Raw genomic sequence first — 27,865 nt, 5'->3', positions numbered from 1 at the left:
CTATCGAGCTAGCTAGTCTTGGTGCCCATCTTCTGATAACGACGCCAAAAATTTCTTCAGCAGCCTGTCATAGATGAATGGTCGCTTCATTTGAACAAGGTGACATGACTTTTTTATATGATCCACTGATGCGTTGTTGCCTAATTGCCTAACAATTATGAAAATTAAAATCATATGCGTATGGTTGAGAAAGTTATCATCTGATCGAGGAGCAACGAAACGAAAATAATAACAATGTAATGAAGCAGAACGTAACATTTTATTGATTGATAATGTGACATATATATAAGCATTACATACGGAGTATCCCGATGAATTAGAGATTCATATCTATTACATTAAAGCATAATTTACTACAATAAGGAAACCTAAATAGGCTAAGAAACACACAAATGTATAATAATAATTCTCCCGGAACACTTCCCCTTGTGTCGCATGTGTAGGTTGTATGGTGCACATATCGTTGGATTGGTAAAAACATTGTCAAGAAAATAAAAACCTCTTGTGTGAAAAATAAAAGCTTGATCAAAGGAGAAAAAGAACACAACGCACCGTCTACATTTGATAGCATCGTGTGAGGTAGACTCCCCTGAAGTCTACGAAACACTCCACCTGATTAGTGGCATAATCATGAAGTACAAAAAACTTATACAACGTTTATTGTATGCTTCTCAAAAGTAGTCTTGGGCTAATGATTAATCATTAATCTAGCCACACATCCTTAGATCATACATGCTATACTTAGCTATACTTAGATCTTAGAAAACAAGATTGCATAACAACACAAAACAAGAGTTTGCAATGAAAATCATATTCTCCAGTAGAATGACCTTAACACACTTAGACGGCCACAACTTCGTCATCATAATAGGCATCAGCGAACCGTAAAATATTCTGGAAAGTAGACACCCGTGTATTTTCAGTGACATAAAGTTCAAAACCTAATTCGACTGGAGCAGTTCACAAACCTCTGTCGAAGTTGATTGACTTACAAATTCTCGGACAGAACTGTCATACTTTGTTAAAAAGGCCATAACTCACTCAATACAACATATATAATCAAATGGTTGGTGTCTCTAGAAAGTAGACACATAGACCTTTCCATGGGTACCAATTTCACCATTTGTTATTGAGTGAGCTCTCATGTAGATCTCGTTGAACAAATTCTGATTTGTCACATTTAATGTGTATTTCACAAATGAATGGGAGAATGGACCAATAAAGGACTGATTTTGGTCCGAGACATAACTGTACGCATCCTCTACACTGCCAGTGTCGACTTCTACACCAAGGAGTACGTTGATGTTGCTAGAGATGCTGGCGGCGTTGGTGTGGATATGATTTGTGTTGGTTCACTAAGTATAGAACTAAATCCATGTTAAAGAAAAATTCATGTCCAATGACAATGCATGTCATAGTTAATCACATCATGATGAAAGCAATAGTGTCCTAATAACACTTACATATATGAATCTATAACTCATTGAAACTCGTCATCATCTTTACTTAGATAGAATAAAGAGTCCAAAATTGGCTTTCATATGAACACATATGGGTATGAGTTCTTGCAACCGATTGTACTACGTTCTCTCAAACGTCGCAATCTGACTGCATAAGCCCTCTGTGGTCTGGAGGCACTTAATCAAGCAATTAAGGTCATTCAGGCACTTTCATATCTTGGACACTACTACTGATCAAGTAGGGGAAAGCAATTATATTCATTACAAGAGAATATAACTCATCATAGTCAATACTAGGATAATGAGACAATCTTTGCGTCATAAGTCCTGCAAATATGACACGACTTCATCTTTCTCATTACACTTATGAACAATGACTAACATAACAAGTCTAGTTCAGCCTGCATTGATTCTTTCCACTTCAGTCAAGTTGCTAAACGTTGATTCTTTACAACGGAATAAGAGCATAAGTGAATACATCATCAATTGAGAGATTTCTATTCTTCTCTAACATCAATTAAAGGAGTCTGTAACGTCCCATAGAAACTAAGTTGATACACATGTTTGGAGAATATCTCTTGATGATAGGCGAAATACTTGTGCCTATGCACCTCGCTTCTTTCTGGTTATTTATTCCAGAGAATAACGGTCTCCCCTTCATCTAGGTAGGAGCCAAGACCAAAGCTATGACCCTTACTAGTTAATCTTTGTATTTTCCGCCCTTGTTTTGTGGTGTAATACCACGGGCGCTGATAGCACCACAACATACGATGGTGTCATCACCGGCTTCCTTCCCACTGTCAGGGATGGTGCCAACAGTGCAAGGACCAGGTCATATGAAATTCTCCCATATTCTGAGAGTGCCAATCTCACCGGAACATCACAACATTTATGTGGGATCTCGTCACTTTCGCAATATCGGTAAAGTTATTGAGCATTGAATCTTTGACTATCTAGAGGTCGATAATGCGTTACACTTTTGCTCACTTGGAGTAGTGCGGGATCTCAATGAGATATAGTACCACACCACGTCAAAACTTGGCATTAAAACCGAAATGGGAGTATTTTATATCTCTTCCTAACGACGAGAAGTATGTCTCATCAAAGTGACCGTTTGCGGATATCGTAGGATAGAGACAGTTGTAGATTGGAAATAGCGGACAAGTGTTGGTGATTCATAACCAACCAAAATACTTCATCGTTTCATGTAGACCCATTGAGATACTAAAATTGAGGCACATAAACAACTTAACCAAGTAGGTGTTAGTGAAAAACACGGTAGGATCGTATCCAGTAACCATCATGTACGTACTAAACAATTAGCTAGCTATGGGTTTGAAACGAATAAGTTTCGCTGCATGCAACATCATCACATATCCCTATTTAAAGACTGGTAGGTTAGTACCCATAACCAAGTTCGAGCTCTGCTGGATTGTACTGTGAATGAACATGATGAATTATATGTTCAACGACGATCCTAGTAGACATGCAAAACGAAAATCATCAAAGGTCATGGAAGTAAACTCTCCAACGGTATCCAATTGAATAGATTTGAGAGAATGGGAAGGGTGGTGAGCTCTTAGCAAATGCAGCATTCCATGTAGATAGCAAAACAACGTGTGACCAACGCGTCGATACTCTTAACTTATACCATAAAATACCGAAAAATGTCCGCATGTAGTTGGATATGGTCTACTAATATCACCTTAAATATTTTGTAAGAATGGAATATGCTCAATTGGAATTTTCACATGAGAAGATTGACAATAAGAGTCATCAATTAAGCATGTTTTAACAGGAGGCCGTGCACCGGGGGTGGGGCTGCTGCGGGGCAGGTAGTAGGGTTGCGTACAACTAATTTTTGAATTTCTGAGAGATATTCCTCTCCATTCTCAACATAAGTATTCAGATGAAAATTATTGGCATGTATGGCCTTTAAAACTTAGCAAGGCGCGAAGATATAAAACATAATCTCCGCATGAGATCAGTAAGACAACTACCTGCGTCGTAGGACAATGTGGGTGTTTATGCAATCAGCAAGATACTTGAGATTGTCACGAGACTTCACCATAATAAAATTAAGAGAGTCAACGTTAGAACAATACTAGAAAATACGCCGTAGGATATTGCAAGAACGGGGATCGAAACAAAAGAACAATCTCATCAAGTGTATCACGTGGCAATATGTCTACAATCTTCAACATAAAAGTTGGAAAAGCATGGTATTGGAGCAATTGAATACCAAACACATAGAGTGATAAAAACCATCCAATTGGTGCGGATGGTCACCAATAATAAAATTGTTTAAGCTATGAAACGACTTGGAGAAAACAGAAAGATTAACCGGAAAACGATGTCCAAATAACTCAAACCGAATGAAACATTGGTGGAAAAATGCTTCAACAAAGAATGTCTGAAATATGCCGGAAAATCAACGAGAAAACGACAATGAATTACTGGAAAACTCAATGGAAAACCGGTGGTTCTAGTGACCGGAAAATCCATCACCTGTCACGCCCCCAAATCCAAGACCAATAAAATTTCCTCAATAAAACTGACATAAATATATGTCTGAATAATAGTTTTATTAGGAAACAAAATCAAAGTTATTTTACAATACAACGGATTTAGAAAATACTGAATTTTAGCGAAGATACATGAGTTGCATTTATTGTCTTGAAATAGTAATTGAAGAAAACCATCATTTTCTTTAGTAGATTCATCCAATTCTCCAAGCATCTACTCATTACCTGGAAATAAGATTGTGTAGCATCATGAGTAACACAGACCCAGTAAGTACATTCTTATAATAATTTGGCTAATGAGAAATTCAAATATGAACAACCAAGTAAAATGTACCAAGAACCAGGTGTATTTGGTCATACGACTTCTTACTTATGCATATAGATATACATATCAACATTAATATATTTTATTAATTGTGTGAATTTTCAAGAAAACTGGTAATTAATCACAAAGTCACATGTTAGGGTTCACGCTTACCCAAAACACGAATAAGCCTCAGCATACCGAGACCAAAACCAAAGTATGTATACTCATAATCAATTCTTCTATGAGTATAATAGTGCACTATTTGTAGGGACTAGGGCTCAAGGCTAACTCACAAAGCAAAAAATAATTTTACCAGCAACTCACTTAAGCACGTGGTAGTACTAATCACCCGGCTTCACACCTCCAACTCAATAACGTCAATATAATATCACAAAGTTTAGTAATTAAGACAATATTCAAATACTAATAAAGCATATAATTTTACACCAAGATATAAATACTTATCAATAACTCAATGTATGCATGAAATAAACAAGTTAATAAACTTGAACGTAAATGTGTTATAAAGTAAATGTACTTTAAATTAAAAATAATTTGACAATATTAGTTAGTAGTCAAAGGATTAGTAGTCATATCTCCATAATAAGGAAAATCTATGTCCAAAGTAGCAATTGTCCTTCAAATAATAGTGTTAAACTTCGTCAACTTTCCGTATCGATAACTCAATCAATAAACATCAAAATTAGGTAAGTGAGGAGTGTATGTTCAAGGATTTTTCATAATAAATCCAATAGGATAAGTCATATAGTCCAGTTCAAAGTCATTGAGTTCAAAAAGTTCAAACACAGTAGCAGTGTAGAAACCGATCATCAAGTTATCACCTTAGATATCTACGTATTCTACTTGTAACAAAAATTTCATCATTTCTTCTGAAACTTTTCAGATTAAAAGTAGAGGTCTTAAAATTTAATTTGATATAAAGATTGTAGAAAATAGTTAAGAAATGAGTGAGATATGAGTTTTTAAAGTCGTGAGTACTACAAGAGATTTTCAGTGAGTTTATTAACTCTAACTTTGATTTGCCATAACTTGTCCAATTCTAAACATTTTTGAGTGATTCAAAAGCCTAAATTGAACGAAATTTAATGGTATTATTACATTGGACAAACGCAGTTGTTATAAAATACGAAAATATAACTCTTACCAAAACGTGGTCTTTTCCATTTTATTCTTAGCTATGAATTTTTATAAATCTTAAAAGATAAAAGATTATAAGGATGTAAGATGTACTTATCTTGAAGTTTCAGGGGTGAAATGAAGGTTTTGATGTTGATCCAAAGTTGGATTACTTTAGTAAAGAAGTAACTTGTTTAAGAGAGAAATAGTGAATGCTACAATTTTAGCTTGAGGAACATTGACTGGTTGAGTTTTCTATCAAATAAGGGAATTTTAGACTTGCATAATTTCTGATTTTTAAGTGTGAAGAAAGCTTGAGGCAGCTCACAAATATAAATAGGCCAAGAAGGAACACAAAAATTCAATTCTCAACTACCCTTCTTGACTTAAGAGACCAATAATTAGGGTGGTTGTTCACAAAGAAAAAAAAACAAAAAGTGTGATGGGGTAAATATGTATTGGCATAAGGATTATATATATATGTATAGATATAACAAACATAAGGTTACTACAAAGAATTAGTAAAAAGTAAAGGAATTTAGTATATTCCTTTCATAAGGTTTTCAATATATTTGCACTATCTAACACTAATATAATGGATAAAATATAATACTATTAGTATTAGTCTTCGATTACAAAGTATCGAGTACACGTAAGCAATATGAGCTATCGTACTCAAATCGTGGTCTAATACTTACAAAAAGAAATTTCTCTATCTTTGAAAATATGAACCTTTGCATCATTGGTTTCTAAAGAGACATATTAGAAAAAAAAATTGAATTAATTCTAAATTAATATAACCTTAGAGTACTAAGTAGTAAATACTAAATTTCGGGGTATTACAGTCTACCAATCTTAAAAGAAAATTTGTCCTTGAATTTTACGTTCCTTGTTCCATTTGTTCTATGAACAAATAACAAATGCTGGTGTTTCTTTCTCATTTCTGATTCTAACTCCCATGAAGCCTCATTTTCATCATGTCGATTCTATTGTATCTTCACCATTGGAATTTCCTTAGTAGAAGTTTTCTTACTTACTTGCCTAATATGCGAACAAGTACTTTGTCATATGTGACATCCTCCACGAGTTCTATGTACTATAGTCTATGATATGGGAATTGTCTGGCTTGTATTCCTGTAGCATAGATACATGGAACGGTATGCATGTTGGACAAATGTTGTGGTAGATCTAGTCGATAGGCTAAATCACCAACTCTTTCTATAATTTGGAAAGATCCAATAAACCGTGGTGACATTTGGCAATCTTTTTTTCAAAACAGACAACGCCTCGCATGGTGGAGACTTTCAACAAGACACGATCTCCGACATGAAACTCTACATTCCTCCTATGTCGATCGGCAAAGGTCTTTTGTCGACTCTGTGCAGCTTTCAAGTGCTCCTTAATTGAAGCAACGACTTCCGCATAATGCTTAAGCTTCAAAAGGCGCCATCCCTATGATTGAGTGATAACTGTTGTTGTAAGCAAAGTCGATCAATTATAGGTGATCCTCCCAGCTTCCTCCAAAATCCAAAATGCAAGACCTAAGCATATCCTAACTTCATCTCCATTGCACTTTGTAAGCTAACCCAAAATCTTGAGGTGAATCGGGCATCATGATCTAACACTATCGATACAAGAACTCCGTGCAGACGTACTATTTCTCTTAAGTATATAGGTTACTTAAGACATCGATGGAATCTGTTACCTTTATTGGTATGAAATGGGCAGATTTTGTCAGGTGATCAACAATGACCCAAATTGCATCATTGCCTCTTTGTGTCCTTGGGAATCCAGTAATGAAGTCCATCGTGATGTGTCCCACTTCCATTCTAAAATTTCGAGAAGTTGTAATAATCCTCCCTTTCGCACGTGCTCCGCCTTCACCAGTTGGCATGTAAGACACCTAGAGACATAGTTAGCAATGTCTCTCTTCATAATGTTCCACCAATAGTTTTTTCGTAGGCCTATATACATCTTTATTCCTCTTGGATTGATTGTGAATTTTGAACGATATGCTTCTTGCATTATATCCTCCTTCAATGATGCAACATTTGGCACCCAAAGCCTCCTTCTAAAACACATCTCTTCTTCCGTATGTGTGAGCCAGTCTTCGGGGTGCTTCTCTTTCATTCCCCGAACGTATTCCACGAGCCCTTCATCTTCTTGTTGTACTTGAATGATTTCGCTTATTATTGAGGGTTGCACCACTAAGTTTCCAATAAACATCTAATTCATGTTCATTGAAGGAGTAAGATTGTACTATTATAGTTCATAACATGCTTCAATCTTCTCTTATAATTCTAGTACTATTGGGGTCTCATATAACCCAAAAGCGGCCAATTTAAGAACCACATGCAGTTACATACGTTGACCATTCATGTTAGGTTTAAGGAAAATAAAGTTCTCACAAACAAGGAATACGATTAATTTTATTGAATATGCCAATCTTTAATACAATACAAACAAACTTCCAATTCTAATTGACGACTTAAGCTAAAGTCGAGTAAGAACATGGCGATGCTAACGTGATACTTGAAAAATATTAAACAGAAAGTATCAAATAGATTGACTAATAAAAAATATGTAGCAACGAAATCTTGCATAACTAATAGGGTGGAGCCTTAGCCTAAGACTCAAAATCTGCTCTCTTAATAATGGAAGAATGTTACGTTTCCATTTCAAATGTACCCTCAATAAATATATATATATATATATATATACAGTCTCTATCCAGAGTGAAGCTTCACTCTGAAATTTCAGAGTGAAGTTCCAATTTTGGCACACTTTTCGGTCTCCCTTCTCCAGCCTCCGTGGGCTTCACCGCCGGTCCCAAGACCACCGCACGGTCAATTGCTCCGACCCCTGGACAAGACGCACCCTCCATCGCCGCCGAGAAGCCACGCCGAAGATTGAAGTTTTCTGCAAACCCATCGTCGATCCAAGCTTCACCGCTGGTGAGTTTTGAGCCATAAATCCTCGATTTCGATCTCTTGGCTGGGTGTAGCACGAATTTGGAGCTCAAAGTTGGAGGTTTTAATGACGGAGGTAAGCTTGGAGCTACCGAAGCTTTCCGGTGACTTTCCGGCCATTTTTCGGCAATCTGGGTTGCAACGCAAATATGGTTGTGATCTCATCCTCATGCTCTTCAGCTTTGATGTTGGATGTGTCTTGTTTTAATGAATTTTGGGCGGAGGTGGTCGGGATGCGCGTGTCGCCATCCGTGGCGGCGCGTGGGTGGAGATGAGGGCGGTAGGGGTTACGCTTTCAGCCTAGAACTGTGTAGAAGGAGGAATTGCAGGTTTTGGGGGCTGCGTGTGAGGTCACGTGCGCTTTTTTGGGCGGCGCGTAAGCCCCACGCACCATCGGCGGCGGCGGCATGTGAACAGTAACGTACGAATAGCAATTTTCGTGAAACAGTGTTTCATGAATAGTAACATACGAATAGTAATTTGTGAATAGTACCGTACTAATAGTACTTTCATAAACAGTGATTCATGAACATAATGAGTCATTGTCGGTGAATTTTATGTATCGTTTTTCTAAGCAGTTTATCATGCTATTAGGTGACCGACAAAACGAGTGAGGAAATTACTTTCAGTGTCGTGGAAATTGCTCGCAGGAAATAAGGTGAGTAAATCTCACTATGACGAGTCTACCCTTGGCGGCGACTCATATTTATGTTTTCTTAAAAAGATTGAACTATGACATGTATAGAATATAGTGGGTTGTGTATATGTATACATTGGTAAATACGATACATATATATGGCAGTAATCGGAACCAAGCCTTGGCCGGGTGTCGGTTACGATTTAGTTAGAGTTCTAGTCTGTTTGCCGGTGTACTGCATGAGCAGTAACAAATGGGTTGTCCCCACTCATGAGTACCCATGTTTTTGTGTGATATTGGGTAACATATGGGTTGCCCAGTATCTGTCGGCGTACTGCATGAGGGGTAACATATGAGTACCTGGGTCTCATGAGTACCCGTATTTTAAATGTAATTTGGGTAAACACATGGGTTGCACAATGTCTCTTGAGTACACATATTTTCAGATATTATTTGACGACCAGAGTGGTCGTTCAGTGTCTTATGAGTACATTTATCTTTAAATGTCATCAGTATTTTCTTTTGTATGCGATGTGTGATATACTGTTGTTTTACTCATACGAGCTGCAAAGCTTACCCGGTTTATTTTTACAATCCCGGTGCACCTATTTAATGGTGTAGGGGATAGTTTTGTAGGTGTGGATTAGCAGAATTAGAGGGCTTACTCTGAAGATTGTCGAAGTTTATTTCTTCTATTTGTGGTGAGAATTAAGAGAATTTTACATTTTGATTTGTTATAATACTTGAATTGCAAACTGGTTATGTATTAATCAAGTCGACTGAGTCGTACTATGAACTCAGTTTCGATACACTGTTACTATAACATGATTTCAATGTATTTGAGATTCTTTTAGAGTTTTCATGGCTTCGATTTTGATTTTTATCATACAAAATTTCGGGACTGTGACAGTTGGTATCAGAGCGTAGATTGTGTATTTGGTGATATATCAATATCATCCAGGAGCGATGGCCCGACTGCAATGGATTCCCATCACATGCTCTTCGGTATTGATATGTCACTGGGTACACAAGAGTGTTAGGAGCCACACCTTAAGGTTTGGTCCTTTAAATAGAAGTATTGTAATAATACTTCGATGATCCATCTCCCTCTAAATATCTTGGTTAATATATGTTGGATCTATTTTATTTGGGTTCAAGATTTTACATGTATTGACTAAGTGTTTAAATGTTTCAAAATGATGAATTTAGAGAAGGGCCATGCGCCATGTAAAGGACGGGCAAGAGGCCGAGGCTAAGCGAGGGGTGGAGGCGGAGTCTGCAATGTGGAGAACCTCTATGAGGAGGTGGCACCACCGGTTGAGCAAGTTGATCAAGGACATCAGTAGCTTGTCAGCGCCATCATTTCATGGGGGTCTGGATCATCTGGTGGCGGATCATTGGATCGAGAGTATGGAAACCTACTTTAAAATGGTGATTTTATCGGAGATCGAGAAGAGGATGATAGCCACATTCTTCTTAAAGGATGATGCTATGGATTGATGGAAGAGTACAAGACGGACTGTGAATGTGTCCACTCTGAATTGGGAGGGTTTTGTGGCACTCTTTCGGGAAAAGTACTTCCCAGCTACAATACAGGAGGAACTAGAAATTGAGTTCCTTGATCTGGTGCAGGGAAATATGACCGTCACGGAGTATGAGGCCCGTTTTGCACAGTTGTATCAGTTTGTCAGGCCAATGAGTGTGACCTCCTTGGCTCAAAAATTCCTACGAGGACTTAAGCAAGAGTACAAGACCACCATATCAGCACTTTGTATGTCTACCAAGGAGCTGATGTATGAGAGTGCCCTGAATTTGGAACAGGCGAATAAGACTCGAGGAGGAGATGTGGAGGCTAGGGATACTCGAGGAAAAAGGAAGGCAATCAGTTCAGGAAATGGGTATACGGGACCGAAAAGTGGATCTTGGAAGAGGATGAGGACCTATTACCAGACTCCAGCAAAGGTGGCATCTTCGTCTGTTAGGACCGCACCTGTCAGGCAGTTAGCATCAGTAAAGTGTTTCGCTTGCGGCGAAATGGGTCACTGCACCACAACTTGTCCGAAGCCGAGGAAGGCGGGCTGTTTCAGGTGTGGGCAAGTGGGACATATGGCTAGAGACTTCACCCGACCTCAGCAGGGTAGACATGAACATTAGTATAGGCAGTTACATGCGGGCCAAGCTAGAGTGTTTGTGGCGGGTCAGCGAGATACAGGAGTGGAAGGTACCTTATCTATTTTTGACTACCTTGCTAGAGTACATTTGATACAGGAGCATCACATTCTTTTATTGCTAGTTCGGTGGTGGAGATGTTAGGTTTGATTCCTACATCTCTTGGAAGCTCTTTATGTGTCACTTCACCACTTAGAGTGTCTTTCGAGCTGGAGACAATCTGCGAGGTTTGTCCTATTGTGATTGGAGGTATGGACACTTCGAGTTTGTTTCATGACCAGGTATGGACACTTCGAGTTTGTTGTCATGCCCTTTGGTCTGACAAATGCACCTGCTGTCTTTATGAGTGTGCTGATCTCAAGGAGGAGGTCCTTTGTGCAGCACACCGATCTCGTTATACAGTGCATCTAGGGAGCACAAAGATGTATAAAGATCTTTGTAGGTAATTCTGGTGGAATGATATGAAGAAAGAAGTGGTAGAGTTCGTATCAAAGTGCCTTACTTCTCAGCAAGTGAAGGCAGAACATCAGCGACCTGCTGGAATGTTGAAGCCATTGACTATTCCTCTTTGGAAGTGGGAACAAATTTCTATGGACTTTGTGACAGGACTGCCTAGTCTAAAAAAAGTCATGATGCAATATGGGTGATTGTCGATCGATTAACGAAGTCGACACACTTTCTTCCAGTATCAATGAAATACTTTGTGGATGAGATAGTGAGACTTCATGGAGCTCCTGTTTCTATTGTTTCTGACTGAGATGCACATTTCACTTCGAAGTTCTGGGGTGGTTTACAGAAGGCTTTGGGTACTACCTTGGATATGAGTACATGATTTCATCCTCAAACTGATGGATAGGCAGAAAGGGTGAATCAGGTGATGGAAGATGGGAGGATCACTTGAGGTTAATTGAGTTTGCCTACAACAATAGTTACCATTCTAGCATCGGCATGACATCTTATGAGGCCTTTACGGTAGACCATGTAGATCACCTATCTGTTGGGCCGAAGTTCGTGATGAAGCACTAATGGGTCCAGAGGTGGTTCAGAAAACCTCGGAGAAGATCTCGATTATTCGAGATAGGATCCGAACAGCAAAGAGTAGACAGAAGAGCTATGCAGAATTAAAGAGGAGACATGTCGAGTTCGAGATTGGCGACCATGTGTTCCTAAAAGTCTCTCTTATGAAGGGCGTCGTGAGATTTGGCAAGAAGGGAAAGTTAGCTCCGAGGTGTGTTGGGCCTTTCATGATTCTTGAGAAGGTAGGAGATTTGGCCTATCGACTAGCTTTACGTACGAGCATGTCGGGTTTACAACGTCTTCCACATTTCCATGTTGAGGAAGTACAAACTAGATGAGTCACATGTGATGATCACAACTCCATTGAAGTGAGGGAGAATGCCACCTTTGTTATTGAGCCGGTTCGTATTTTGGATAGATTTACAAAGAAGCTTCGTAGGAAAGAGGTGGAGTTAGTTAAAGTGTTGTGGAGTCACCATGATGAGGGCGATGCCTCTTGGGAGCTAGAGTCGGATATGAGGACAAGATATCCGCAGTTGTTTGTTGAGTAGAGCACTTGAATTTCGGGACGAAATTCCTTTAAGGGGGGTATAATTTAATACCCCAAATTTTCAGTATTGATTCGTATAAATGCTTGTAGATTATTAAATTTAGAATTTGAATAGAAATCCCATTTTTCGTTTTTCTCATCGATGTTAGACAAAACGGAAACCATCTCGAGAGTCGACTTTTATTCAGTCGCTCGTATCTGAAAACTTTCTTCACGGAAGTTGTAGAGATCGTCGATACGAGTTCGTAGAAATGCCATGCACCTTAATCGGATGTCAAATGAGAAAATTATTATCGTCGGAAGTTGGTTTCCCAATTTTGAAATGTAGAAAAAGAAAATTTGAGGAAAACCTAATTTCCTAAAACGGAAATTTTTCCCCCGCAGCCCTCTCTCTCTCTCCCCAACCCCGACCCTCATTCACCAAATTCACCCCCGCCGATCTCCCTTCTCCGGCCTCCGTGGCCTTCACCGCCGGTCCCAATACCACCGTAGGGTCGACTGCTCCGACCCCCGGACGAGACGCACCCTCCGTCGTCGACGAGACGCCACGCCGAAGATCGAAGTTTTCTGCAAATCCATTGCCTATCCAAGCTTCACCCCCAGTGAGTTTGGAGCTATAGATCCTCGATTTCGATCTCTTGGTTGGGTGTAGCACGCATTTGGAGCTCAAAATCGGAGGTTTTAACAACAAAGGCAAGCTTGGAGCTACCGAATCTTTCCGGCGACTTTCCGGCCATTTTCTGGCGATCTGGGTTGCAACGTATGTACTGTTGTGATCTCCTGCTCACGCCCTTCATCTTTGATGTTGGATGTTGGTTATTTTGATGAATTTTTGGCGGAGGTGGTAGTGATGCGCGTGTTGCCGTCTGTGGCGCCGCGTGGGTGGAGATGAGGGCAGTAGGGGCTAGGCTTTCAACATAGAACTGTGTAGAAAGAGGAATTGCAGGTTTTGGGGGCTGCGTGTGAAGTCACGCATTTTTTAATAGTGTTTCATGAACAGTGTTTCACGAACATTTTTTCGATCTTCGTACGAATTACATAGAAATCTCTAGAGGATACGCTCAAAACCATGTGCAAATTGTAAAAGTAGCGTCCATCTCTGGCATGTATGTCATCACCAAAGTACAACGATTGATTATTTTCCTATACGAGCACGTGCAGTATAGTCGGAAACTAAACGTGAAGAAATAATTAAATAAATAGGAAAATAAAGGGGAAGAAAGCCAAAGAGTCATTGGGCTTAGAGGCCTAAGGCCCAAAGGGGTTGCTGGGTTGGGTCGGGATATTGAAACTGGGTCAAAACTGGTTTGGATCTGGGTCAAGCATTGGTTCTGCCGAATTGGGTCGACTTTGACAGCAGAAAACCGAGTCGGGATTGACAACTTGGAAAATGAGTGGTGGCTTGAGGGTATGGCGACACCGAGGACGAGCAGCACTATGGGGTCGTCGGGTCGAGCACTCCGAACACAGGTCGTCGTCGACTAGAGGAGGGCGTTTGAATATGGCTGCGTTGACAAATTTGGGTGGCATCAATATTGCAGCGTCGATGCTAGGTGTCCAGGGCCATTGATGCTAGACGGGATGGCGACGACCGGCAGAAAGAAGCTCAAAATCTACAGTTGTCGCTGACGCAGGTCGAAGAAGAAGATCGAGATCGAAGATGAGGACTCCATGGGTGCCCTTAGCATATCAATTTAGATTTTCTGGTTTCTTCTGTGCTTTCCGACGACAATTTTGTCGGCAATTCTCAACTTTGCCAGCTATACTAAAAGAGAAGGCTGCCGAACATAGGAGGTTAGGGCTAGGGTTAATTTTTCTAATGGCCTCATCACTCAGACACTTTAGAACATAGTGCATGATAACGTGATCGAGGAGGAACGAAACGAGAATAATAACAACGTAATGGAACATAACGTAATATTTTATTGATTGATAATAGGGCCTATATATATATATAGACATTACATATTGAGTATCCCGATGAATTAGGGATTCATATTTATTACATTAAAGCATAATCTACTCCAATAAGGAAACCTAAATAGGCTAAAACACACACAAATGTAGAATTATAATTCTCCCAGAACATCGTCTATAATTAATTTTCAACAACTCAAATTAAAAATTAGTTCCGAATAATCAAACCCGATGATGATATACGTATGATTGATATATATGTATTCCAAAGGAAATAATTTGATTGCTACGACAAAATTCTTTGAAATGAACCGAATAGTACGTTGTTTTACTTGTTGCGAACAAATTGAATGAGATAATATATGAAGTGGAGAAATTGAAATTTACTTGTTAAGGTCGTGGGCAGTTTCTATGTCAAAGATCTTATCATTCGCTCCCCACAAAAGATACACCCTCTGCAAGTAGAACTATATATATATATATATATATATATATATATATATATATATATATATATATATCTACAAAGTTTCATCCAATTTGATAATGGTTTGAGCTTTTAAAATTGAGATTTACACGAACGGTTCACGTTGAATAGTTTTAATTCATTCATTGATTTAATCTAATTTCAATACCTTAACGATGTCCGAATTAGATGAAATTTTATAGAGATATCTTGAATAGCATACCTAAATATTGAATCACTTATGATGAAAAAATTTGACTGAAAAATGTGCCAAAATTGGAACTTCACTCTGTAATTTCATAGTGAAGCTTTACTCTGAATAGAGACTGTATATATATATATATATATATATATATATATATATATATATATATATATATATATATATATAAACAAAGGCAGGAGGATCTTGTCGATATTCTGATGACTAATTGAGTAATTGGCACTGGGTAGGGTTTTCTTGAAATAGAAGGTCAATCGCCAGCTAGCAAACTTAACTCCCATTATGATATCATCGAAGAAATATGGACAGACTTGAACGTAGACTTGGAGGTAGCGAATTATGTAGAAGGATATACACTGAAGATCACTAGAATTTAATTATATATACTGTAGTACAAGATACTGCAGGTCAAAAATTGAAATTTTCAATAAACTGTGGTTAATATTTTGGATGAAAGATCATCAATGCATTTCATATGCTTGCATGGTGGTAGACTGGTAGTACAATCAAGGTTGAAGTTATAAATTCAAACTCTAAATTAAAACGGTAAATGATTCTAATATAAGATACGGATAACTTATTACTCATTAGCATAGAGCAAGATCAATGAAACCTGTGGAAAGTTAGGCACGGTAAAATCTTCGTCAGGGATGAACAAAGCCTCCTTTCGGTTGTCAAACATTACCTGCCACTACTCATAAATTTAATTTCACGATAAGAATCACTATCCCATTTTTACACTTAAGCAACGAACCGTGGCCAAAATCACAAATTTTGTCGCATAAGTAACGCTTAAGCGACAACTAAATAATGTCGTCACTACAATTGAAAGTTCGTCGCTTAAGGTCACTTAGGCGAGGAACAATGACATTCGTCGTCCAAATACTTTTAAGCGACGAACTTACGCCGACATGAATAAAGTTCGTCGCCTTAAACCACTCTTGGGCGACAAAATTTGTTTGCTTCCGTCGCTTTAAGTTTTTTTTCATCTACCACTTATATGCCCAATGGGTGAACCCTACTTCTGGAGTCTTTCCGGGGGGGGGGGGGAGGGGGGTAGGGTTGCCATATTCTCGACCTTGTGGTCATTTCTTTGTACCGTCTCCTATCTTTCGCTGAGAAAGATTTTCAGAAGGCGCAGTCAAAGGGTATTTGTGCGGTTAAAATCTACTTTTTTAGGTTTTTACGACGATCAGACGGCCAACGACGTTATTTCCATTCTAAATTTTAACCGTGTATCATAATATATGTATATTTGACATTCAACAGTCAATTAGTCCAAAGGACTTACTTTGCTAATTGAAAACTTAAGTAGTCTCTTATGTTGCACAACCTTTGTACTAGGTTAACAAAGAAGTTGTTATTTCTTGAAGATGCTATTTGGAGTTGACATCCGTTGGAAAAATTGACAGTTAGATGTATTATGTGCATAGAATAATGTGGATGATTAAAATACTGGAATGAGTGTCGTTTGGTTGTCTGATCGTTGAAAATAACCGAAAACACTACTTACATGCCTTATGGATGGACCCCACTTCTGGGGCTTTCCAGGGGGGTGGGGTTTCCATATTCTAGACCTCGTGGTCATTTTCTTGTATTGCCTCCTATTTGTCGCTAAGGAAGTTTTTCGGAAGGCGGCAGTGAAAGTCCACTTTTTTATGTTTTCTCGACGATCAGATGATCAAACGACATTATTTCCATCCCAAATAATAACCGTGTACCATAATATACATATATTTGACATCAACGGTCAATTAGTCCAAAAGACTTACTTTGCTAATTGAAAACTTAAGTAGCCTCTTATGTTGCATAACTTTTGTACTAGGTTAACAAGGAAGTTGTTATTTATTGAAGACACTATTTCGGGTGGACATTTGTTGGAAAAAATGACCGTTAAATGTGACATGTACATAAAATAATGAGGACGGTTAAAATTTGGGCTGGCCATCCAATCATTGAGAAAACTGAAAACATAATTAATATGCCATATGGGTATATCCCACTTCGGAGGCCTTTTAGAGTATGAGGTTGCCATATTCCCAGCCCCTAGGCCATTCCCTTCTACTGTGTTTTCCCGTCATGGGGGAAGAATTTATGAGGGCAACAGTTGTAATAACCCCATTTTCTCCCCCTCTCTCTTCACCCGCGCTTTTAGAAGCGAAAATTTCCTTCCGACCCGACCCGGATCCAGCCGACTCCGGCGGTTTCAGGCGACCGGGCCAACCCAAATAGTTTTGTCTCCTCTTTGTGCACCTCCCTGAGGTGGTGGATTGTGGAGTAGCACGCCGGTTTCCACGCATCAAAACCCGAAAGTTGACCTGTAAACCCGTCGGTGACCCGGTTGTGTTCTTCAATTTTCCGGCGAGTTCCGGCGAGTTTAGGCTTCACCACCGGTCTCAAACTTCTTGCCTCAATGTTGTCAACAACCCCTGCAAAGGTTTTGAGCTAAATCGAAGGGTAAAAACTCGATCCAAGAAATTTTAATTCTAGGGTTCTTGATTTGGGATGTTTTAGAAATTCCGAAATTGGAGGTTTTAAACTTTGATTTAGACTTTTGTTGTGAACTAGGAACTTGTTAACAATGTCATTTAAATTGTGGTGGTGAAATTTGGTGATCATTGGTGGTGGTTGGAAAATGGTGGCGGCGGCGCGTGACCAGTAACTATGAATAGTATTCATGAACAATGATGCGAACAATAGCTTTGAATAGTGTTCGTGAACAGTGTTTTGAACATTTTTCCGTAAAAAACATTGAAACCCGAACAGTGTTTTATGAACAACATTTAGCTGTAATGAAATCGTCACCTGATATTTTATGTATCGTTTTCTAAGCATTTTATCATGCTATTAGATGACCGACGAAACGAGTGAGAGAATCGCTTTCGATGTCGTGAAACTTGCACGCGGGAAATAAGGTGAGTAAACCTCACAATAATCATCATGATCGAAGTAGTATTATAATTACTGAATTTAGTTTAAATTGTCACCATAGTTGTTGCATCTCTAGTTTATAAAAATTATTTTAAAAATATGTTTTGGTTTAAATTACGTGAACTTGACCATCTACGGTTCATGGGTAAGTGAAACGCTATTTTAATAAATGATTTAAAAAAGATTTTAGTAATTATGGATTATGGTGAATGTGAGTAAATCTCACTATGACGAGTCTACCCTTGACGGTGACTCATATCTACGTTTTCTTAAAAAGATCGAACTATGACATATATATAATATAGTGGGTTGTGTATGTGTATAAATGGTAAATACGATACATATATATGAGTTGCTATATTATATATTGTTACGTTCTTATTTTCAAATGAATTATACAGTGGCAACAATATTTATTTTATTTGAGCAAGACTCGCTTGTTGTAGTATAATAACATGGATGGATTGTTATTGTACATGGTTTTAACATTGAGTTTTGTTAAAATGTTTTTTGTCTTCAGACGTGTTTTTCTGTCTCCAGACGTGTTTTATGTTTTTGGACGTGTTTTCTGTCTTCAGACCTGTCTTCGAACGTGTTGGCATATCAAAACCTAGTCTTGGCCGGGTGACAGTTACGATTCAGTTAGATCTCTAGTCTATCTGCCGGTGTACTGCATGAGGGATAACAGATGTGTTACTTGCTTATGAGTACCCATATTTTTAGATATTGGGTAACAAATGGGTTGCCCAGTGTCTGACGGGGTACTGCATGAGGGGTAACAAATGAGTACCTGAGTCTCATGAGTACCCGTATTATGAATGTAATTTGGGTAAATAGACGTGTTGCCCAATGTCTCATGAACACTTATATTTTCAGATATTATTGGACATCCAGATTGGCCGTCCTGTGACTCATGAGTGCATTTATAATTAAAAATGTTTTCAGTATTTTTCTCTTGTATTTCTATGCGTGTTATACTGTTGTTTTATTCATACGAGCTGCAAAGCTTACCGGGTTTGTGTTTACAATCCCGGTGCACATATTCGATGGTGTATGAGATAGTTCTGCAGGTGTGGATTAGCAGAATTAGAAGACTTTCTCTGAAGATTGTCGAAAATTTCTTTCTGCTGTTTGTGGTGATGATTGAGTGAATTTTACATTTCTATTAGTTGTGTATTATTCAAGTCGACTGAGTCATGTTGTGGACTCAGTTTCGATACACTATTATAATAAGATGATTTTCAATATATTTGAGATTGTTTTAGAGTTTTAATGAATTCGAATTAGAATTTTTATTATTCGAATTTCGGGGCGTGACAACAGTCAAAGGACATTTGTGTGGTCAAAGTGTTTTTTTCTATTTGTTTGATGATCGGACGGCCAAACAACGTTCTTTTCGTCCCAAATTTTAATAGTGTGCTATAATATACATACACTTGACAGTAATTGACCAAAAGGATTAAATTGTTAATTAGAAATCCATGTATCCCCTATATTAATTATTATTTTGTTGAATTATTAAATATCAGAGATTTCCTACTTATGTTATGAAATTGGTAGGTTCGTCGCCTAAGTCTAAATTTAGGACGGTCGAACATTCCACAAAAAATTGAAATTTTTTTTTATACTTAGACTTGGTCTCTCCTTTTGGAGAAAACTAAAGAAACAGAATCAGACACCATCATCTTCTCCATAGCCTTTATCCTCTAGCTCCCTGCCGCACCACCACCACCACCGTTACCATCACTTTTGCCGTCCGGCGTGAATCAGCTCGAGCCAACGACACCAACATCTTTTTCTTCTTCTATATATCCTTGCATATGGCTCGATCTATCAGATTGGAGGTGAAACAATTCAACCCGAACCGGAGGACCCTCGCATGAATCATGAGCTCCGGTCAATTTTCAAGTTCTCTCTGGGTGAGCCTTGCCTACTTTGAGTTCGTAGCTACCCTTAATGTCACAGATTTGAGATCTTACCTCACTTTCCTCTTCTCTGTGTCAACACCGCCGTACTGCGCCGTTGGCGTCTCTTTCAGACTTTTATTTCGGACCCCAATAAGCTTTGAATCCTTTATTGGTAAGCTTTTGAATCCTTTCAGAAGTTTAATTTGTAGACCGGCTTGATTTTGAGTTCATGGAGGTGGAGAGGGTGGAGGCGATGGCGGCTTAAGTGGCGGAGAAGAGGTTTGTGAGGCACTACTTGTGGATGTAGGCTGTATGATGTTTGCTGGAAATTGGGCACTTGGCTCAATTTTCGAGTTTTATTTTGGAGTTGATGTTTTATCAATAGTTTGTTTTGGGTTTAGGATGGTACAATTTTGGTGATTGATATTGGCCTATCGATAAAGCTCTTCTGGAGGTAGTGAAGCTTTGCTCTATGCTGCTGGTGAAGAAGGTGTGTCTTTTTTTTTTTTAAGTCAATGGTTAGTGTTTTGTATCAGTATTGGTTTTGACATTGTTGTCTAATTTGCTTGTTGATTTTCTGTATTGCAGCTCATTTACAGTAAAAGCGATGAAGCGGGAGTTGTTTTGTTTGGAACATAAGGTATTGTCATCATTTAACTCCTTATTTATGAGTGATATCTTGTTGCTATATTTGTTTCAATGAAAGAGGGTTTGGTGTAAGTATAATAGTTCAATTCGATCGCAGGCACATAAAATGCATTAACAACGGAAGTGGGTGGATATGATCATATAACGGTTCTACAAACAAATCAAAGTCGTCGATGAGCATCTTATGCAGGCTGTAGAGCAACTCCCACGAGGAACTCATAATGGTGATTATATCATTCTATTCTTAGGTGTTTGTTGTGGCTCTACATCTGTGCTTATCCTAGTTGAGCAAATCGACATCGCAAAAGCCGACGGACATTGCCATAAAGGAGACCCAACGGTTGGGAATATAGTTGCAGGGGATTTTTGTGTTCATTTTTGTAGCTAATTTGTCCATAGAACCTGTGTATAGTTGGTAGCTAGTGAAAGTACAATTGGAAATACTTGTATTCATCTTGGAACGTCTTGAAATGGATTGATGCACATTCTATTTATTTAATGAATTTTGTGCATTTTGTTGTGAAATGTAGATTTTAGGATGTAAATGGTAGAGAATAATTATCTATTTATTTTCCAATAAAATTCAATAAAGTGATGGAGTAAACCATAGTTCATCGCTTCAATGTATACTAAGTTGAGAAAAGGTACGTCTCCAGAAAATCTAACTGAAGAATCAATACATGAGGGATTTGTTACTTTTAGTTTTGTTAATGGTACTTACGTTTTGAAAGTTTGTCACTAAACATTGAAGAGACGAACTTGAAGTCGTCACCTCAGTTTCCCCTTAGGCGAAGAACTTTGCTCTAATGGTCGCCTAAGAGCTGTAAGAATGTGACCGAGGTGATGACACTAAAGCGACAAAATATATGGTCGCCTATGACTAAAGTGACGCCTGAAGCGACCACAAACCTCCGTCGTTCAAATGGAATTATGGTGTAGTGAATATGTAGATCGACTGCCACAGATAATTGAGAAGAAGATGTGGATAATTTGTACATACTTCTAGATAGTCTCTATATGTAGATCCAATCAGGAAGGTCAGGAAACTCGTAGGCATGCAGCTACTTCAAATATGGTTCTAACTCCTTTGACCGACTCCGGAAGCAAGTAATCCGACCACCGTGAGAACCCAATCCTCCAAAGTCCGCGTCACTAACAGACTTGTTCAAAGCCATAACGAAGCAAGTGACAACAACAGCCTCAACCAAATCGGGGTACAACTCCGCCATCTTATATCCCACCATGCCTCTGTAGCTGAGCACCTCTCTACCTCGAGCTTCTTCAAACCCTTGGCCACACACTCGGCTTGAAACTACGGTGATCGGTCGGGTTTATCAGTAATGGATTCGCCGAAGAAGATGAAACCAGGTACGTAAACGGCGTACTCTCTGGCGAGAGACAAAACTTGGAACTGCCATGTTATGAACAGTGATAGAACTAGAAATCTAAAATGGGTAGGGTTGGTTTTAACTGAATTTTTTTTAGGAAAGTTTTTTTTATAGGAAAAAAACCATTAGATGGAGAAGCCTCTAGGGCATCCCAAATTTACAATGTCAAAGAGCAAAGCTCTTGAAACTTCTCTTGGTACTTCCTCGACCCAACACACTGAGGAGGAATGTCTAAGATTCGCTATGGCATCCACAACAAAGCTCGCCTTCCTAAAAACATGATTAAAAGATATACAGGCAAAATTTCTTGCTAGAAGCTTAATATTCTGAATAAGCATCTTCAACCTCCATGGTGATTGGATTTGTTCATTAACAGAATCAATGACCAATTTAGAATCCCCCTCCACTTCAACAGAGCTGAAACCTGTTTGCACAGTAGGCTCTAAGCCATCTCTAAGAGCACGAGCCTCCGCTATAGAGACTAAAGTGTTTCCAAAGTTCATTGCGGCAGCAACAAGTGGTCTTCCTTCATCATTCCTGATGATAAAACCTCCCGCAGCCATGTTGTTTTGAACAGAGCCATCAAAATTGATTTTAACCAAATTCCTCGAAGGGGCACTCCACAATACCGTGGGTGGATGGTTTGGAGTGTTTCTGCCCCTGGGAACTTGATTTGTACTTTTGATCGCAGCCAAGACATGAGCTGCACATAAACTAACAGAGAAAGGGTTTGGGGGTGTACCCCTAAAGATAAGGTAATTCCTGGCTTTCCAAACTTGCCAGCAAACTGTAATGAACTTCTCAAAGAGTTCCTTGTCATATGGTCTATGAAGGAAAAAAATTTCCAAGGTTGGGCTCAACCCTGCTTGGTCAAAGCTACTTGTTGGAATATTAACAGCATTCCACACCTGTTTAGCAAATGTACACTCACAAAACAAATGACTAGCGGATTCATTATCTTCGTTGCAAATGGCACAAGAGTTATCATCGATCAAACCAAATCTAGATAATATGTCCCTTGTCTTAAGATGCTTATTCAGGATATTAAGCTTCCCAAATAATTTAATCTTTGGTTGAATATTGAGATTCCAAAGTTTATCCAAAAGAAGTTTATCTAGATAAGTGTCAAATTGGAGCCAAGTTGCAGATATAACTGTAAACTTACCATTAGAGGAGGGTCCCCAAATTAGTTCATCATCTTGTCCAGAAATGGATATAGGAATGCCTAATATCTTCTTAACTAGAAGAGGGTCCAGAACTTGTTCTAGCTTAGATTTATTCCAGCTACCATTTGTTATAATCAGAAACCTTATCATCAAGATTCAAGTTTGATCTCAAATTATGAGGCACAAAATTTAAGAGCGGAGTATCAAAAACCCAATTAAATTGCCAAAAATTAATTTGCTTACAGTTACCAACTAGCCATCTCATACCTTTCATGATTAAGTTTCTCGTTCCCAAGACACCATTCCATGCTACCGAATTTCTCTGCTTCCTTTTTGCCTGAAAAAATGAAGTATTATAAAGATATTTTCTTCTCATAATTTGTGACCACCAATTGTCCTTATCTAGTATAACTTTCCATGCTAGTTTAGCAAGGGCTGCGTTTTTAAAAAAAAACCAGCAGGTCTAATACCAAGCCGACCAACTGACTTTGGTTTACAAACTTGATCCCAGGCTACTAGGGCTTGCTTACAATCTGATCCCCATAGGAAATTCCTAGAGGCTTTGTCAATTTCATTTGTTACAGATTTGGGGCATTTGAAACAACTCATAACATGATTAAGCATAGAAGAAAGGTTTGCCTTAACATGAGTAAGTCTACCAGCCCTGGAAAGGGTACATTTCTTCCAACCTGCAAGCCTCTGGGAAAGTTTTAAAAGAAGTTCTTTAGCATTAATAGGATCCTTCCACAAAATAATGTTGTGGATTCTAAGATACTTACCAATTGAAACCTTGTGCTGAACACCAAGAATATTAACTACGTTATTTTTCATGGAAGCATTTACCTTTAGGGAAAAATAAAGAGATGGCTTATGGTGATTGATTTTCTGTCCAGAGGTCATAGAGAAAAGATTCAACACCTTTGCTATATTTCTCGCACTAGTGTTACTAGCTTTAGTAAAAATGAGACAATTATCAACAAACATAATGTTGGAAATCCTAAACCCCCGAGGGGATGAGAGGATGCCAACATGATTCTTAGCATTACCTGCACGTGTATTAAAATGTCTAATTAAGGGTTCCATTGCCAGGATGAAGAGATAGGGTGAAAGTGGATCACCCTGCCTAATCCCTCGACTTGGCCTAAAGTGGCCCTTAGGCATGCCCTTGACAACAATAGAAAACGGAACATAAGAGATACATTTTGATATAGTTTTAATCCAATTTTGATGAAAGCCAAACTTTTGGAGACATGATTCAATATAGTTCCAATTAATAAGGTCATAAGCTTTTTCTAAATCTAGCTTGAGGGTCATGGCCCCAATTCTAGCTTTAGACTTTTGGAAGTCATTGAAGAGTTCATGTGCAATAAGAATGTTATCTTGTATTAGGATTATTGTCAGCACGAAAACGTTTTTTAAAGTCCTAAATTATAACATCAGAAGTGGCCCAGTTACCACTTGAGTCTTGGATTTTAATAATGGCATTGAACTTCTTCCTAATGTTGGCCTGAGCTTGGAAGAACTTAGTGTTTCTGTCGCCAAGTTGAAGCCAGTTAGCCTTAGCCTTTTGTGCCCATAAGAGTTCTTCTTCCTTGTAGAGTGCAGTGATTTCATTCCTAATAAGTTGATCCTGTTGGTTGAGGTAGATAGAGTCAGGGGACGTCATTAATTGCTGTTGAATAATATTGCTTCTTCCATGAAGATCTTCAATCTTTCTTGTTAGGTTTCCAAACACATTTCTGTTCCATTTCTTAGCTTGAGCAGCAAACTGACCTGCAATAGCCGAGAAATTAAAGAGAGGGTTAGTGTCTAACTGCTGATTCCAATAGTCATTAACTATTGGCCTAAAGTCTTTATGGGATAATTTGAAGGTTTTACACCTTCTTTGTTTATTTCTCTCAAGAGAGAGATAAAAGAGAGAGATAAATTGGGCCATGATCAGAGCCAATGATAGGTAAGTTGATAAGTTGAGAATCTGGATATGTGTTAATCATATAACCATTCATGTTGACTGGCTTGTTTGTTGAAGCCAGTTAGCCTTAACCATTCCTATCTAATTTTTCAAAGATTAAAGCCTCACCTTTTTGCTTGTTTTTCCAAGTGAACGGAATACCACTAGCTCTAATAGAGAGCAGATTCTCAGAAGAAAGAAAATCACAGAAGTTTTTCATGTACTGAGTAGTGACCACCACCAAGCTTCTCATCCAGTGAGGTAATAATGTTAAAGTCACCTATAATAACCCAGGCATCATTACAACTAGGATTACAATTGCTAATTTCATTCCATAGATCAGGTTGTTTCTCCTTTTTGGGATAAGCATAAACAAAGGTTGCATAAAAGACTTATCATCACATAGATCAGTAATTAGCACATGTATAAATCTGTTATGAGGCTTAATAATACTAATACCAACTCTACTATTATTCCATAACAAGCAAAGACCACCACATTGACCAACAGCAAGGATGATACATTCACCATTGAAACCAAATTTCCTAAACTTATATAACATAGTAGCATAGGATCTAGTATCCAAAAAACACAACACATCAACACTAAAGCATGAGATATAGAAATGAGATTGTGCTACAAAACCCTCCCAAGCACTTCCTCTGCTTTTCCAGGTCATTAACTTTGTTTCTTAATTATCTTAGAAGAAGAAACATTGCCCAGCCCATCGGCAGCTTCAGATCTACTAATAGGCATATTAATTATAGCTAAAAAACAATGATTAGTATTAATAGGGATAGAGCATCCAGAAAAGCAAACCAGATTTCTACTCCCTTCTATCGCAAGGTGGCTCCTTTTCATCACTACATCGACTTGGGCAATGGCAAATCTAATCTCTCGATTGTTACAGAGAGTAATCCACCAACATACAACGGTTGAGATGGTTTCGGGGCTGGAGCATAGGGGATCAAAAGGGTAGGGGAGGGTCTGGAAAGTCCAGATTTGGGAACGAACAGGTAGATGAACCATTTGGATTGAGAGCTGGTCTTTAGGTTTAAACATTAGAATTAGTGGGAATTTAGAAAGGTTAAGAGAGAGCGGTCTTTGGGTGGTGCTCTAGCCCGGCCATGGCGGCCACATCTTACTCTCTCAGGCGGCTTGGAATCGGGATTGCAGAAACCCCAGTAAAGCTCTAGGGTCTCGAGGGAGGGCGCGTAGGGCGCGTGTCAAGTTTTTTTCATACTTAACAACGTAATTTTTTAGGAAAGTTGTAACCAAAGCAAAAGAAGGGGGAAAATAGGGGAAATAATAAGAAAATGAAAAAAAAAATAGGAGAGAGAGAGAGAGAGAGAGAGAGAGAGAGAGAATAAGATAGAAAAAAATAGAAAGAGAGGAGAAATAACAAGGAAAACATGAAGAAAATGTAGTCGAATATGGAAGGAAAGGTGAATCAAACACGAGATCACGTCCCTGTTATTGCGAAGATAAACATCGCATCTAGCCAACTGAACCAATTGGATCTAATTTTAGGACTATACACATACTAGATTAAGTAGCATTTTTTTATGGCGTTGCCCGCCATGTGGTTCTGATACTGTACACTGCAAATCCGTGAAGGAAGAAGACGGATGAATTCGATTTCTTAGAGTCGGTTTGGGTAGGAACCAAAAGTTCATTACAGTTCCTAGTTCGATCTTTAGGGTTTGGGGTCTCACCCCAACTAGCTTCATTACTTTGAGCAAAATGGGCTTGTATATTGCAAAAATGTTTGGCACATCTATTTCACTCTCTTAATTAAGTTTTTGCACCAGTGCGTACACACACATATATAACGTCTTGGCTGTGGACATTACTTTTCGATCAAATTTCTTTATCCCCACCGTCTAGTCTATAGATTATATTGTGTATATCATCTTTGTAACATTCAATGAATTTGATAATCGCTAAGGCCCTCAAAATTGCGTTTTTGTGTTATAAACATGAACGGTTTAAGTTTGACAGAATTCAGTTCGTCTATTTATTTTTCGAGTTTGAGGGTCTTAACAATTACCAAATTGACTGAAATTTTGCAGGAATAAATTACACAATATTATATAGATACTAGACGGTAAGGATGAGAAAATTTGATTGAAAAGTGGTGCAAAAATGAAAATCCGCACCAAAACCATTGGTGCGGACGTCCTTACGTGAGTAAAATCATATATATATATATATATATAACCGGTGATTACAACCATATGACCATCAAAAGCTCCAAAGAAGCCACAAAATGCACAAAATATGAGGATAGGAAGCCCCCCGTAAGTGGCAAACCTCCTAGTCACAAAACTTGGGCCACTTCAGCTTGTATACCTGCATCTTGTGACACTCATGTTGTAGAACGTTCTCTGGAGTGATGACTCTATGTGTGACAGCAGGCACCCCCAGGACACAGTTTGAGTGGAATGAGGCCAGTAAAGACCCGTGTTGTAATACCCGAGATTTTTAATCTCGATTA

At 38.6% G+C, this 27,865-nt stretch overlaps 2 protein-coding genes, 1 long non-coding RNA gene and 1 pseudogene across 4 annotated transcripts in view; 1 reads left to right on the top strand and 3 right to left on the bottom strand.

Annotated features, from left to right (window-relative positions):
- LOC126782809 (uncharacterized ATP-dependent helicase C29A10.10c-like) overlaps positions 1–27,865 on the bottom strand; it is a 72,728-nt gene that overhangs the window by 34,594 nt on the left and 10,269 nt on the right. The window lies entirely within an intron of this gene.
- LOC126783856 (uncharacterized) lies at positions 13–27,726 on the bottom strand (annotated as a pseudogene).
- On the top strand, positions 19,981–21,349 carry LOC126782827 (uncharacterized). Of its 2 annotated transcripts, none has more exons than XR_007670813.1 (4): positions 19,981–20,387; positions 20,617–20,705; positions 20,804–20,855; positions 20,961–21,349. It is a non-coding gene; the product is annotated as an uncharacterized LOC126782827 (long non-coding RNA). The 2 variants fall into 2 exon arrangements; XR_007670812.1 differs by having other exon boundaries at positions 19,981–20,494.
- Positions 24,592–26,609, bottom strand: LOC126782821 (uncharacterized). Its single transcript, XM_050508150.1, has 3 exons — positions 26,188–26,609; positions 25,498–25,648; positions 24,592–25,190 (listed from the first exon to the last, which is right to left on the bottom strand). The coding sequence occupies exons 1-3, from the start codon at positions 26,428–26,430 to the stop codon at positions 24,841–24,843; spliced, it is 744 nt and encodes a 247-aa protein (XP_050364107.1). The 5' UTR covers positions 26,431–26,609; the 3' UTR covers positions 24,592–24,840.

Source organism: Argentina anserina, chromosome 2, assembly GCF_933775445.1.
Source record: "Argentina anserina chromosome 2, drPotAnse1.1, whole genome shotgun sequence".
Taxonomy (NCBI): Eukaryota; Viridiplantae; Streptophyta; class Magnoliopsida; order Rosales; family Rosaceae; genus Argentina; species Argentina anserina.
The sequence above is the reverse complement of the archived record's forward strand: the minus strand, read 5'-3'. Positions and strand labels throughout refer to the sequence as shown.